The sequence below is a fragment of the Purpureocillium lilacinum genome, assembly GCF_023168085.1.
Source record: "Purpureocillium lilacinum CBS 284.36 DNA, scaffold_8, whole genome shotgun sequence".
Classification (NCBI taxonomy): domain Eukaryota; kingdom Fungi; phylum Ascomycota; class Sordariomycetes; order Hypocreales; family Ophiocordycipitaceae; genus Purpureocillium; species Purpureocillium lilacinum.
In genome coordinates, this window is record NW_027072118.1 from 1882200 (window position 1) to 1896455 (window position 14256).

A 14256-nucleotide genomic window follows, 5' to 3' on the forward strand; every position below is an offset into this window, starting at 1 on the left:
GATGGCAGGCAATGCTGACATGCTGGTCGAATCGATCTTGAGCGCACCGAAAGTGGGCGTGATGGGTCGCTGGAAAAGGTCGCGCGTCTTGTGGTGTGGTCGCTGCATGTCGTGTCGCTCCGCTATGCCGCCGGCCCCGACAGCGCAGCATCGGGGGCCGGCATCACCGCATCGCTCCATTCCGTCGTCGGGTCCTTGCCTCCCGGCCAGCACTGAATCTTCCTCTGCGCTTCCCATCCCGGCACGCTACCCCCCGCGCGTCACCCCCTCAGTAGGTGGGCTTTCGCTCCTTGCGCCTCTGGAGGGCCTTGTGGACGAAGATGGAGATGACACCGACAGCGACTGAGGGAGAACCATGTCAGCGGCACGCTCTCGACGCAGCAGCGCATTGACTGCGGGAAGGCTGGCAACATACCGACAAAGACGATGCAGAAGACGACCATGACACCAACGTTTTGGGCGGCCCAGTTCTTCTCACGCTTGGCGAGCTGGTTCATGGCCTCACGGGCCAGAAGGGGGGTGGTGATGGCAGCCATTGCGAAGTGTGGGAGTGGAGAGGAGAGGAGATTCTCTGTCAGTCGATCCGAGTTAGCTTACACGCACAATGAAGTCGTCCGAATCGGGCGGGACGAGGCCTCGAATGATCGCGAGCCGCCGACTGTGCCAATTGGCTGAGCCGAGCCCACGGGATCCAATTGCCATTGTGACGACATTGCCATCAGCCGGCCGAGACGCCGCGCAAGACAGTTCGAGTGCGCTCGCCCAAAAACTGAACGACAGGCCCTTCAATTGAACAGGCCTCGGAGGCGGCAACGACGAGGGACCCCGGGCGTGCCGGGCGCTGCCGGCACCGACAGCGGGCAGTCCAACGCAGAGACCCGGGGCAGAGGCAGGGCAACGGATGGCAGGGGCTCGTGGCAGTCGAAGGCAGGTATCGTGGGCGGCTCGCGACAATCGGGGGACCGTAAGGGCAGGAATTTTTACCTTGTGCGGACCGTACAATGGCTGGGAAGCAGGACTGGGAGGTGAGAAGGAAAGAAGCGACAAATTCGCTCGAGGCGCGCAGGCGGACTGGGCGATGATTTTGTTGATCAGCTTTCGGGCGGCCCTAGCAGCAGGAGCCAGCACCAGGCCGCAGGAGCCAGGCAGGGAGCGAGGCCGGAAAAAGTGGAGTAGCACGTCACGGACCACTCTGGAGACCACTGGAGACACCAGGGAAGGCGCCTGGGCCGCTGGGGCCCGGCGGGGCTCGCGTTTTTCCCGTTTTGAAGGTGCCGTATCCACTGGGGCGCTCGCTGGGCCACCCACCGTCCAGGTGAACCTGCGCTGGGCGTTGCCGGGCCTGGGAAGCGCCAGGGCGCCCGGGCGTCCAAGGGTTGCGCCCGCCCGCCCGCCGCCCACACCGGGGGGCCGGCCATGCGTCGGCTCGGGTGCTGGTGGTGGCCCCAGCACCTCTCCAGCCAGCTCGGCAACGCGAGGTACAGCAGGTACAGTTCCTGAAGAATCGGCGAGGTACCCTCGTACCGGGGCGGGGGCGTCGCAACGCGCCCGCGAACAATGCAGGTACACTCGACGAGGCGACGAGTTACAAAAGCAGAGTCACCACCGACCGCGCCTCAGCGCATGGCAAGTACCGCAAGTAAGTCACAGTGCTGCATGCCCGTGTGTAATCGCAACAGCCCCCAACTCGATCCCGAGGCAGATCAATCCATCGGCGCACGTCACGAGCGTAGGAACTTTGGCGCACGACCAACGGCGAGGGTGGCGGCGGAATTGGCGGGAGCGAGAGAGTCAGGTCACAGGGAGGGTTAAAAATATTCTCCGATGTGAGAGGGGGAGAAGAGCGTCACGACTCGAAACAAGAGAGGGAGGGAGAGGCTCGCCGCCGATCGGGCGCACTCCAGCTTGGTCCATGGTGTACGCACTACTCGGCTGCAACGTCCAGGGAAGGACCATGCCCTGGGGATAAGCGGCGGCTCCAGCTCGGCGGCCCGGGAAACGCATTGGATCAACAACTTGCATGGTGGGAGGGCAGGGCTGGGGACGGAGACGGAGACGCCGTGAGGGTGAGACTGTCGGCGGCAGCAGGGCAAGCAAGCAAGCAAGCAAGCATCAGCGCCAGTTTGCTACAGCACAGCACTCGGCCAAAACCAGCTTGGAGCGCAAACACGATGGGGGCCCCGACATCTCTTTTTCTTCTTCTTCCTCTCTCGTCTCTTGCAAGCAACCCGTCCAGGACCGCGAGGTACAATACGAGTACAGTAGGTACAGCATGATAGGTAATGGCGAGGGCGGCGACTGGTCGGCTTCGGTCCGCCGCAACACCCCCGGCACGCACGGTAAAGCCACGGGATGTGCCTCTGCCGCCGTCCTGCAGCCCAGGCGTCCAGAAGCATCAGGCGCTCTCGGAACACGGCAGTGCAAGGCGGCGCCCTGGGTGGCCCGTGGTGGAGCCAAAAAAACGCAGAAGCCCTGAAGGTTGCGCGAATTTCCAACACGCACGCTCGCTCTCTCTCATCATCAATCAGGCCTGGCATGGCATGGCGCGGCGTCGCACGCCCACCCACCCACCCACACCCCAAAACCAGGAGGCGGCCGGGCCGAGTCGCGACGCCGGCGGGCAACAACGCACGTACGCTTTTTCGCTCGTCCCTGGCCCTTTGTTCGTGCGTGGCCGTCTCGTTCTGTTGTTGTCGTCGCCGCCGCGCCGACTTCTGCCATTCTCGAACACGCACGAGTACTGTATTCTGGGCACAGCGGGCGTGCGCGCGCGCAGAGCCCACCCCATGTGACCGCCAGACGCGTATGGCGATGCACGTGCAGCAGCATGCCATTATTAACATTAAACTACGACGCAGAGGCCGCGAGAGAAACTCTTCAACGGGCACTGATAGCTTGGTAGACATGCGAAGACGCCTTTTTTCGCAGGTTGTGAGGCAGGCGGTGGTGATTGGGGGAGTTCCACATTAGGTGAGGACCGTCCGGCCACAGTGCGCACGTCCGCACCCAGCGCGGCCCTGGCCGTGCCTTTGGAAACGCCCGTCCACCTAGGTAACCTGCCAGGCAATTCGTAGCGCCAAGATACGATTACGCAGTACCACTGTAGGGCACGGGGCGAGTGAGCATGCCGCTCGGCCATGCGATACGCGTTGTCCATCGCATGGGCCTTACTACGCACCACATCCAAAAGCTTGAGCAAAGCAGTACTGTACGAGGTAGGCATGTACGGGCCACAGCGAGAACGCATTGCTTGCGCGGCGCCGAGCAAATTCCAAGAGCGCCCGCCGGCCAGTGTCGACCTGTCTCAATGCCAGCCACTTCATGGCGTCTCGGCGAAGGGGGCATGTGCCTCAAACACTGGCAAGACACGTCTCCGCCAAGAATTAGGCTTAAACGAACGTCAACCCTCGACGAGGTCTGAGAGCGAGGCCTCGCTCCTCCTCCCTTTGGTGAGGGAGCAACCAAGGGCGCACTCGGTCCATATCGTGGCTGCAATCGCGAGTGATGCCAAATCTCAGGTATGATACCGCCGCACAGTCCGCAGTGCCCTGCCCTGGCACGGTGCGGCCGCCCCGGCTCGAGGGAACCACTCATACCCCAATCCACCCACCGGGGCGCCTCCCGCCCACCGCCGTCGTCGGTCGCTCGCCGTCTGGAGACAACCTGGAAGACTCTGGAGAACCACCTCACCAGGCGCGCTGTTTTCCACGCACCGCACCAGTGAATGGCCGGCCCCAGGGGGCTCCAAAGAGAAATGTCGGCTCCACCCGCCCCCAGGCCCGGCTCGCCCGGAACACGCTCGTCGCCTCGGCCGTTCATAAGAAGAGATTGTCGGCCGCCGCAGCCGGGTGGCCAAATGCCATGCCACTGGCACTTGTCATGCCACACCGTCCCGGGGCGGGCTCGGCGTCGGCTGTCGTGGTCGGAGACGGCCATAGCCAGCCTCGCGCTGCACCTGACTGACCCTGGCGCAACTGGGCCACGCAAGACTGGGGACAGGGACCGACCAACGGTGGGAGATGCCGCGTGCGTGGTCGTGTTGCCCGCCCTGATGTCTGCCTGCCGTGAAGTGACACATCTTGGGCACCCGTCGCAGTTACAGGTCTGTCGGTGAGACTTGTCTCTCGTCTGTGCGGCCTCGCGATGATGGGCGCCGTTGCCGCTGCGTGACTTGTCCCGAAACCAGGGCACATCGGTCCCCCGGCAGTTCTTATGTAAAGAAAGGTCCTACTGGCTTGGCTTGGCTGCCTTGACCTGCTCCCCGCGTGCCTCGTGACGAACAATACCGCAATTGCCCGGCCGGGATCAGTCTCTGTCTGGCCGGCAGCGAGACAAAGACCAGACAGGACAGGACCGGACAAAGACAGACAGCCTCCTCAGTCTTGTCAGTGCGCCCCCCAGTCACGCCGCGGGCGCTATTTATTATGCCAGGAGGGCCTGCGTCGGATCGGCTTGGCGTCGTTGGAGGCGGCTGCTACGGCGGGCGGGCGACGACGATTTCGACGCCCCGCATGCTCATTTACGTACCCACAGAATGAGAATGGGCTTCCGCGAGTTTTCTGGACTCTTGCTCAAGTCGGAAAGCCAAGGAACGGCTGGAAGAAGGAAACTCCACGGACGCTCGGGCGGGTGGGCTGGCGGTGGGCACGCCCCCAACGGCGTCAGACCTGGGGGATTGGAGGGCCGGGGTCCACTGCGCGCGTCTTATCGCCGCGGGAATGGCACTCCGCGCAGGCGTCATGGTGGACGGGAAGTGACACTTATTAGCGCATCGTACATTGGGTGTTGCGTTGCGATGCGATAATGATGCGCGGTGCTGCACTGCAACTTGGTAGTGCAGCGTGGGCTTCGCATGTCCAGAGAAAGGCAGCCGGCACCACGACGCTCAGGATACCTACCTAGACCTTAGTGGACGGGAAGCGTCCCGTCACGGTGAAGCTGCGCACGCAGGCAGGCGGCTCTCCGGCAGCTCGCTCCCCATTCGCCGCCCCCAACGACCGCACCCGCATCGGGAACCGGCCGCTGCCGCCTCGTCATCGGTCACCTGCAGCTGCAGGCATGACGACCACTGAAGAGAGTCATCCTCGTCGCACGACGACGATTCCCGTCCGCCCGCCCCTCACCGCGCCGTGCTGCCCTTGTTGCTGTTGACTGGCATGGTTTCGGACCTGGACTCCATCGGCAGCGTTGCTTTGTTCGTTCCGTAACGGTTACAGCAGCAGACCATCGATCACACACACCCCGTTCGTCCCGTCGCGACTCGCCGGCACCATCATCACCATCATCATGGTGGCCTCGTGGCTCGCGCAGGTACGCCGCAACAACGCCCACAATGTCTCGACGTTTCGCCGGGCGCCCCTCGCCGAGATCTCGGGCTCCCTCGGCGACCTGGGGACGCTGCTCCCGCTCATGATTGCCCTCGCCGTGCAGGGCTCCATCGAGCTGGGCTCCACGCTCGTCTTCACGGGCGTCTTCAACATACTCACCGGCCTGACGTTTGGCATCCCGCTGCCTGTGCAGCCGATGAAGGTAAGCTCGCTCAAATGGCCGGAACCTTGATCCCCGGCCCTGTCTAACACTGCTGCATAGGCCATAGCGTCGGCGGCCATATCTGGCCGGGAAGACCCGTCGATGGCAGTTGTTACCGCCGCAGGCCAGTGGGTCGGGGCCGCCGTCCTCATCATGAGTGTCACCGGTCTGCTTCGGTGGGCGGTGGCCGTGGTCCCCATCCCCGTCGTCAAGGGCATCCAGCTTGGCGCCGGCCTGTCCCTGATTCTCGGCGCAGGCTCGTCGCTCCTGCAGCCCCTCCACTGGATCGATCCTGTCCTGGACAACCGCCTCTGGGCCTTATTCGCCTTTCTCGTCCTCATCGGCACGCAGCATCTGCCGCGCTTCCCCTACGCGCTGTGCTTCTTTGTGCTGGCCATAGTGTTTTCACTCATTCAAGTTCTCTCGTCTCACCACAGCCTACCATGGTTCCATGTCTGGCACCCTCGCTTCTCATGGCCAACTTGGGTCAGTGCACATGATGCCCCGGCCCTGTGGATGGCAATCGGACAGCTGCCGCTGACCACGCTCAACTCCATCATTGCCGTCAGTGCTCTGGCCGCCGACTTGCTTCCTGATTTGCCCACTCCGTCGGTCACGTCTGTCGGGATGAGCGTCGCGCTCATGAACCTGACCGGAACCTGGTTCGGAGCCATGCCCGTGTGCCACGGCGCCGGCGGGCTGGCGGCACAGTATCGCTTTGGCGCCCGCAGTGGTGCAAGCATCATCTTCCTGGGCCTCATCAAGCTCGTTCTTGGGCTCGTGTTTGGCGAGACGCTCGTCGATCTCCTGAGGCAGTACCCCAAGAGTCTTCTGGGCATCATGGTCCTCGCCGCAGGTCTGGAGCTGGCTAAGGTCGGGCACACTCTGAACCAGGGCGCACCGGACCTGTGGCAAGAGTCGGCAGAACGGGAGGGCTCTTCGGTAATCACTCGGAAGCACCGTACCCTCAGCGACGAGGAGCGTCTGGAGAGATGGACGGTCATGCTGATGACCACGGCGGGAATTATGGCGTTCCGGAACGACGCTGTGGGCTTCCTGGCCGGCATGCTCTGCCACTGGGCGTACAGGGCATCAAGCTGGTTCACGAATTGGAAGCTACGTCGCTCGGGCCGCCTGGCGGAGCTGAACCCTCTTCTTCGGTAACAGGGGATTTCATTATTGTCGATGTATCTCTACCGGGCTTTTGCGTTATCCTGATGGTGCTCCTACGGCATACCTTTTAGGTCCGAGGGGACCCCATTCCTCTATCCATTATGCATTATCACACCGCCACTACCATTTCTCCTCTAGGCTCCTGTCGCTAGGCCATGTTTCATAGTGCTGCCCGTGGCTTTCCTTGACCTTGAGGAGGAGGTACCTGTCAAACAAAAAGAAGAGGGCGATACTAACGCCCAAACACGATCCCTCGACAATGGCGGTGACTTTGGCCGTGATGCTCCAATTCCCGTGCTGCTGCGAGTAGACGCCAACGAGGGTCGATATCAGGCCAGCAAGGCAGTTGGCGACGCCCGGGACGATGAGTTTGTTGAGCAGCCAGACGTAGTTTGGCAGGTGCCTCAGCGCGAGGCTCGCCATGCCGACGACAGACACGCCACACGCGATGGCGGCGAGGACGAGCAGGGGTATGTTCTTGACGCTCTTGAAGATCTTCTCGGTGGTCTGGTCGGTCCAGGCGTGGCTGTCCTCCTTGCCCTCGAGCGAGTGCTGGATGCTCGTGAAGGTGCCGGGGAAGACCAGGAAGCCGGCGAGCAGCAGCCAGACGAAGAAGGAGGCGAGGATGTTGTGCAGCGCGGGGATGTCGTCCTGGCCCAGGAGCATCTGCACGTATCGCGAGTGCAACGTGTCGGAGCGCGCGAGGGGCTTGGGCGCATCCTTGGGGTGTCGGCCGTGGTGGTCCGGAGATGAGGTCCACGAACGGGCGACGCTCGGCGCCGGCTCTGTGGGTTTCGAGCGGAACGGCAGGTGGAATGGCATGTTGACGGTGTAAACGAGAGGGTTGTAATATGAACGACTGAGGGGCTTATCCCTGAAGCCGGGCCTGAAGCTGAAGCCGAGAAGATATGTGTATTTACAATAAAGGCACACTCAGACAAAGGGAAAGAAGGAACAGAATCACAGAGACAAGGAGGATCAAGGTCGATGTGGCGTCGCACCAGGCCTGCCTTTGAAAAGGGACATCTTGCCGTCTAAATACAAAAAGAGGCGTCAACATCGAGGCTGGGCCCCATTCCCATCAAAGTCGTTTTCAACTCGCCGCCTGCGCGCGTAGCGATAGGCCGAGAATGGCTCCATCCCGAGACACCGTTCAAACCCACGTTGTGAACTGTGGTTGTGTGTAAGCCGGCAGCTTGGTTGGCCCCCCTTGATGTCGCAGCAGGCGCCCGAGCCGGGCGGTTCCAATACTGGGGAATGGTTGTGGGGTGTTTTCCCCCAACAAGCGACGGGATGGATTCCTCGACTGACTGGCGGGTGGGCGGCAGGGGCGGCGACGGCGCGGCGACGGCGGCAGAGCGGCAGCGGCCGAGGGACGAATCAGCGGGAGGGGAGCCGCCGTTTCGACGGCCAGGCGCGGCGGCGCATCGTGAGTGTGTGTTAGTTGCGCAGCTACAGGTATCTATTTCTGGGCGCTGTATAGAGTAAAGGGGGCAGTTGTTACTGGTAAAGGGTACGCTGCTTGCGTTGATTCGCTGTCAGGGCCGTGGATGACAGACTTGTGCTTTGCGGCTGTGAATCATCGCACGGCGGGCTTAACTGTGTGTACATAATAGTTGATGACGACCAGATGGGGCTGTGGCTCGGGTTGGGGTAGTGGTTGTTGTCCTCGGCTGCAGCAACCCCAGAAAGGGCTGGCGTGAGTCATGATGGGATAACAAGGTGTTTGATGAGTGCGTGTAAACTGGTCTTGAGAAAGTATAACAGTGAGCCGGTTCCCATGCCACGATGGCCGTCTTTGCTATTATGTAGGTGCTCGTTACTGCCACGGATGGAGGATGACATGCAGCATCCAGCAAACAGGGTGTTGTCTTTCTCGGACGGCCAACACAATCGCATGTGCACATTGTTCCTGAGACTTTCACGAGGGTCCGCTGCGTTTGCTCCACGAGACTTGCTTCTTTCCGCGTAGAGCCCATGAGGCAAGATATCCATGGATCGTGTCGTCTTGCCAGCGCAGTTGAACCTATTATGTAGCATCCTCTGCATTCAGTAGGCGGACGCGCAGAACCGCCCCGGGTCTGGGTTACCTAAGGCGGGCAGCGTGTTAGCGGTCATCAGGCGCTGGCCAGCCCACTGTCAGAGGGGTCCTGACAGTCAAGCCAGTGGAAACCTCCTCAGAGAAAAGTCGACTCCACCCGCCGGGCGTGGTCAAGAGGGGCCCGGCGCAGCCAATCACAGCGCGGCTTCCCGCCTTCGGCCAGCGCCCCCCGGCATCCGCCCATTGGATCATTGGATCGCGGCAGAGGCTCAAAGACAGGCCAGGCCAGGCAAAAGAGGCTCCATCTCCGCCTGCCTCTTGCTCTGCCTGCCCGTGCTGCCAGCCCTGCGCCTGCCTTTTGATTTTCCCTGTTCCCGCCCGACGTCTCCCACCCATCACCCATCGCCAGCACCGAGCCCGCGGGCGGCTTCAATCAGCAATCGACTCCCAGGCGCCCCCCATCCCGCGCGCGACGCGATCCGCCGCCGCCCTGCCCGCTGATCTAAAGTGTGTCGTCCGTCCTCCTCGCCTCGCCTCGGCCCTCGCTTCGAGCCGGAGAGGCGAAGGAGCTGCGCCCGCCCGCCCGCCCGGCCTCCCCCGTGGCGCACCGAGCAGCCGACGACGCAGCGGCGGCAGCAGCAGCAGCAGCAGCAGCAGCCGTCATGGCCTCGTCCAGCGACGGCCGCGATGGCCCTGGACCGGCCCCGGCTGCTGCCTCTGCGACTCCGGCCGCGACCGTGGCCGCCGATGACGCCCGCGCGCCGTCCCAGAACATCGAATCCGCGTCCGAGGGAGAGCTGCTCGCAGCCACGGCCGCCGCCACGCAGCAGGACCCTTCGTCAAGCTCTGCGCCTGCCCCGACCGCCGCGCCCGCCTCGAGCGAACCCACCTCCGGCGCGCCTGCCATGACGACTGGCGAGACGGCGGTGACGCCTGCGGCGTCCGCATCTGCTGCGGCGCCCGCGCCTGATCCTGCCGCCGTTACATCCCAGCCATCGCTCGACCCGACCGCCGCCGCTGCTGCTGCTGCTCCTGCGCAACAGACAGCTGGCGTCGCGCAAACTCCAGATCCGGCGCCCGTGCCAGCCCAACCCTCGACGCCTCCCTCCAACAAACCACAGCCCGTCACCCTGGACCGGCCGTCAACGCCTCGGGCGGCTGCCGTCGACAGGCCCAACCCCAGCGGAGGCGACAGTCACGTCGACGAGCCTATGCCCGACGCCCCTGCGTCCACCCCAGCCAACGCGGGCATCCAAAGCCAGGTTCAGAACCAAATGCAGCCGAGTCAACAGCAACATCAAAACGCCAACATGCAGCCGAGAAACGACGACCAGTACCCGCCATCAACCCCTTTCACTCCCGCGGCCATGTCCAACATCGATCAACAGGCCTATATGATGATGGCCTTCATGTCCGGGGCGCAGAGCGCCATGTCGCCGCCTCCCACCGTGACGCCCGCCCAGGTCACGCTCCCCAACCCTATGGACGGCGAGCTCAATGGCTTCGCCGCGAACAACAACCTGCGGCAGGCAGCTGCCGATAAGGGACTTGAGTCGTTTGCACGCATCGAGTTCGCCGACAGCGTGTTCCAGATGACCACCTACGCCGTTATCATCGGCAGAGATCAACGGGCCCTCGAGCAGGCCCGCCGCGACGAGAGACGCGCCGAGGAGCACAAGCGGAGGATAGAGGAAAACGCCAGCAAGGGCCTTCCGCCGCCCTCCCCGATTCATCAGGACCGTAGCAAGTTTAGCAAATCCTACGTCAGTGAGGAGGGTGGCATGCTGGGTCCCGAATCCGATAGCGAAGAAAACGGCCGACCCGCCAAGCGCCGCAAGACCAGCACCACGGGGTCCTCGCAAAAGGACAACGACGAGTCCCAGGAGAACATGATTTCCAACCGCCAGTACGTCTCGCACACACCGGGCGCCGCGGCTGTCGACCTCACCTCCCTCCGGCCCTCTCCGTGGCATGTGCCGTTTATCGGAATCCACTCCCCTGGCCCAGATATCGCGAGCAAGACAAAGGCCATCTCTCGGGAGCATCTAAGGATCGCCTACAACCAGAAGGAGGGGGTCTTCGAGGCCATTCCACTCCACAAGAACGGTTTCTTTCGCGATGACATTCATTATAAAAGCGACAAGGTCGTCCTGCATTGCGGTGACCGGTTGCAGATTAAGGACGTCGACTTTCGCTTTATGATCAACGGCGTCGAGAGAGGATGTACAGGTGCCGAGGAGTACAAGGAAGAGGAGCCTGCCAAGAAGCGAAAGACTCACGGCGGCAAGGAGATGAGCTTCGACTTTGAGCAGTCGCACGGCAATGGCGAAATCCAGGACACCAGCGACGAACTTTCGGACGTCGAAGTCAGTCCCCCGGAGCTGTCTGATTTCGGCGAAGATGCCGAAGGCGACGAGGCCGAAGAACCGACCGCAGAAGTTGAAGAAGCCGCAGAGGAGCCCACACCAGAGATGAAACCGGAGCCTGTGCCCGTGCCCGAGGAGCCGGTAATACCACAGATACCCAAGAAGAGAGGGCCGGGCCGGCCGCCTAAGAACGGTGTCATGTCGAAACGCGAGCAACGCTTGCTCAAGAAGCAGCAGCAGGAGATGGCGAAGAAGACGTTGCCACAGGCTCCACCGGTCGAGCCGCCGGTCAAGCGCAAGGTCGGCAGGCCGAGGAAGCATCCGCTGCCGGAGAACGCGGGAGACAGACCGGAGAAGCGCAAGTACAAACCGCGGAAGCCAAAGACGGAAGACGGCGCCGAAGGATCCGACGCAGAGAGACGCGCAAGGGAGAAGAAGGAGAAGAAGGTCCGCCCCAAGTCCCCGCCCTTGGAGCTCAAGATCGAGGACTACACGGAGGAGCAGCTGCAGAAGCCAAACAAGAACTACGGCGTCTTGATCGACGAGACCCTTACGGCAGCAGGCCCCGATGGCCTCACGCTCAAGCAGATCTACAAGCGCATCTGCCAACGGTACCCTTGGTTTTACTTTCACACAGAAACAAAGGGTTGGGAGAGCAGCGTTCGCCACAATCTGATTGGCAACGAGGCATTCAAGAAGGACGAGACCACCAACTTGTGGTCTCGTGTTCCCGGCGTCGAGCTCGATGCCGGGAAGAAACGCAAAGCTACCTCTCCCGACCGAGCGCTGGCAGCGCAGGGGTACGGCCCGTACTCGTATCCCTTCAACGCCGCCCAGCATCTACCACCTGGCGCGCCCGGCTTCCCTCCAGGCCAAGCGCCGCATGGATACCAAATGCCACAGTTCGCGGGACAACCTGGCCAGCCCGGACAGCCGCCCCGGCCGATGCAGCCATATGGCAATTCGGCCTCGCCGCCTACCGGTCCTCCTCCCGTGGCAGCCGCGCAACCGCCACCTCCAGCACATGTTCCTGGATACGGACCGCCTCCCGCTCCTGCCCGGCCTCAGCTTGGCGGACCACAACCTGGGACGTACAGCTCCCCCTACGCGTCCCGGCCGCCGCCGCCGGCGACGGCCCCTGTCAAGACGGAGGACGGTGCGGTCCCCGCGCCCGCCCCAGTGGCGGCCCAGCCGCCCGCCGCGGCGCCAGCTCCTGTCTCAGTTGCCCCCGCCGCTGCCGGGGCAAGACCCGTCGCCGGGCCAGCACCGACGTCGCAGCCAGCAGCAGCCTCGGGGTCCCGGCCCTCGGCGACCTCGGCAACACCGCCTGCCAACGCGCCACCCAGACCAGTCATTGATCCTCGCCTCCTGACCGCTGTGGTTGGTCTCAAGACCGGTTTGGTGGAGAACCTCAAGAAGGCTCGGAACCCGAAGGCTGAGGCCATCGTCATGTCAGCTCTCAACCGATGCATCGGGCTTAAAACCGCAGCTACGGAAAACGACAAGATGGAAGCCATCTGTATTAAAGGCATCCGGCAGGTCATCGAGGGCTTCACCAAGAAGAATAGTCCGACTCCGGGAGGCACCACGACGCAACCGGATATTCCTCCCATCTTCGAGGCCAAGGTGTTTCAATCACTTACGGGCTTCAAAGATGTGTCTGTGAAGGCACTGTCGGCGCGCCTCGGTGATGCCCGTGCGGAAGCCGTGACGCTTTCGTCCATCGACCGAGTCCTGGGCCTTGCAGACGCAACCATTGTTGCGCCGCCGGCGGAGGGCGAGCAGGGAGGCAATTTTGAGGGCGTTGAGCAGCACCTGATGAAGTCTTTGCGGCAGCTTCTGCGAGGCATGAACCAGCAGCTGCAGGAACCCAAATAAACCGTTGAGCGTGGCGGAGGAATTGCTTAACGCCCGGTGGGATATTCTTTGCGGGGATACATCTCTATTCTCGCCGCAGCGAATGCAGTTTATTCAGACGAGGCCACGATAATTGATGTGACGCGCGGACTCCTTTCACTACTGAATGACCGCGGTCATGGAGGCTGAGCTGTGGCGGTGGTTGGGAGTCTTGTGTCTATTACGTTTGCGGCACCTCCAACATATATCCAGGTAGCGCTCTTGACTGGGCGTTTATAGTTTGGCGCGAGGGTAGCGACGATATTGAAAAATTGCACTCACATGGTGGCATTCCGCGTTCATTTGACCCCGTGATTGATGCAGGCGATGTAGGCCATCATTACGCTTTACTCTCACCGTGGTCTCTAGGTACTGGTACAGAAGCATGGATCACCCATCAGATTACTCCGAGAAGAACTCTCAAAGGTATCACATTTCGCAAGGGGTGGGGAACGAAAAGAGGTATAAGATTTCCTCCTGCCAAGAACTCCGGTCCGTCCCGTCCCATCCCATCCCTGTACGTACGTCCCATCTATCTTCGCGCGCGCTCTCACTCACTCTCTCGCCCTCTCTCTGTGTCTCTCTCTCTCGCTCGCTCTGTGGGCCCCCTTTCTCTACACACGAGGGCATCACGAGTTGTTGGGAGGGGGGTCTCCGTTAAAAGAGGAAGACAGACAACAAAAACCCAAGAAAAGAGCAGAAGAACCGGGGGGGGCCAAAGAACCCTCCCCCTTTCGACAAAGGGGACACAAATGGCGAGCTGCTAGGGTGTAGGTCGAGAAACCTGTGTGTGACACAAATAAGGGGAGGTAGGTGTGCGTGTGCATGTGCGTATGTGTGTATGTGTGCGTGTGAGCGTGTGTGGGAGAGTCCTTCGCGCCGGGAAACAAGACGACGTTCTTGTTCCTCCAGGTCGGTGAAGAAAACAGAAAGGGAAAAGGGCCGAAGCAAAAGAATTTTGTCGCGTCTTCTTCCACCTCTTCATTAATCCGGAGCTTTGTGTGCGTGTGTGTGTGTGTGTGTGTGTGTGCGTTCTTTCTTTCGTAAGAGGTATAATGTCGTTGGCCAGGTCGTACATGGGGAAAAGGGCCGGGGGCCACCGCGGCCACCGCCGCTGCCGCCTGGCTGTTGGGCGTGGCGCGCCTTCGATATTGCTTTTTTCTCGGTCTCGAAATAGGTAGAGAGAAGAGAAGAGAAGAAGAAGAAAGTGCAGAAGAGAAAAGTAGAGGGTAATACATCAGGCGTAGCTCT

At 61.9% G+C, this 14256-nt stretch overlaps 4 protein-coding genes across 4 annotated transcripts; 2 read left to right on the top strand and 2 right to left on the bottom strand.

Moving 5' to 3' along the window:
• Positions 1 to 268: 268 nt before the first annotated feature.
• Positions 269 to 536, bottom strand: PLICBS_010306 (uncharacterized protein; the record flags this gene model as incomplete). The annotated part of the gene is made up of 2 exons (XM_018326593.1): positions 269 to 342; positions 416 to 536. The coding sequence occupies 2 exons, from the start codon at positions 534 to 536 to the stop codon at positions 269 to 271; spliced, it is 195 nt and encodes a 64-aa protein (XP_018174913.1).
• Positions 537 to 5286: 4750 nt separating this feature from the next.
• Positions 5287 to 6693, top strand: PLICBS_010307 (uncharacterized protein; the record flags this gene model as incomplete). Its single annotated transcript, XM_018326591.1, has 2 exons — positions 5287 to 5529; positions 5590 to 6693. 2 exons carry the CDS (start codon positions 5287 to 5289, stop codon positions 6691 to 6693), a joined length of 1347 nt encoding a protein of 448 aa, XP_018174911.1.
• Positions 6694 to 6822: 129 nt separating this feature from the next.
• Positions 6823 to 7524, bottom strand: PLICBS_010308 (uncharacterized protein; the record flags this gene model as incomplete). The annotated part of the gene is made up of 1 exon (XM_018326590.1): positions 6823 to 7524. One exon carries the CDS (start codon positions 7522 to 7524, stop codon positions 6823 to 6825), a length of 702 nt encoding a protein of 233 aa, XP_018174910.1.
• A 1881-nt stretch (positions 7525 to 9405) lies between these two features.
• Positions 9406 to 12987, top strand: PLICBS_010309 (uncharacterized protein; the record flags this gene model as incomplete). The annotated part of the gene is made up of 1 exon (XM_018326589.1): positions 9406 to 12987. The coding sequence occupies one exon, from the start codon at positions 9406 to 9408 to the stop codon at positions 12985 to 12987; it is 3582 nt and encodes a 1193-aa protein (XP_018174909.1).
• Between the last annotated feature and the right edge of the window lie 1269 nt (positions 12988 to 14256).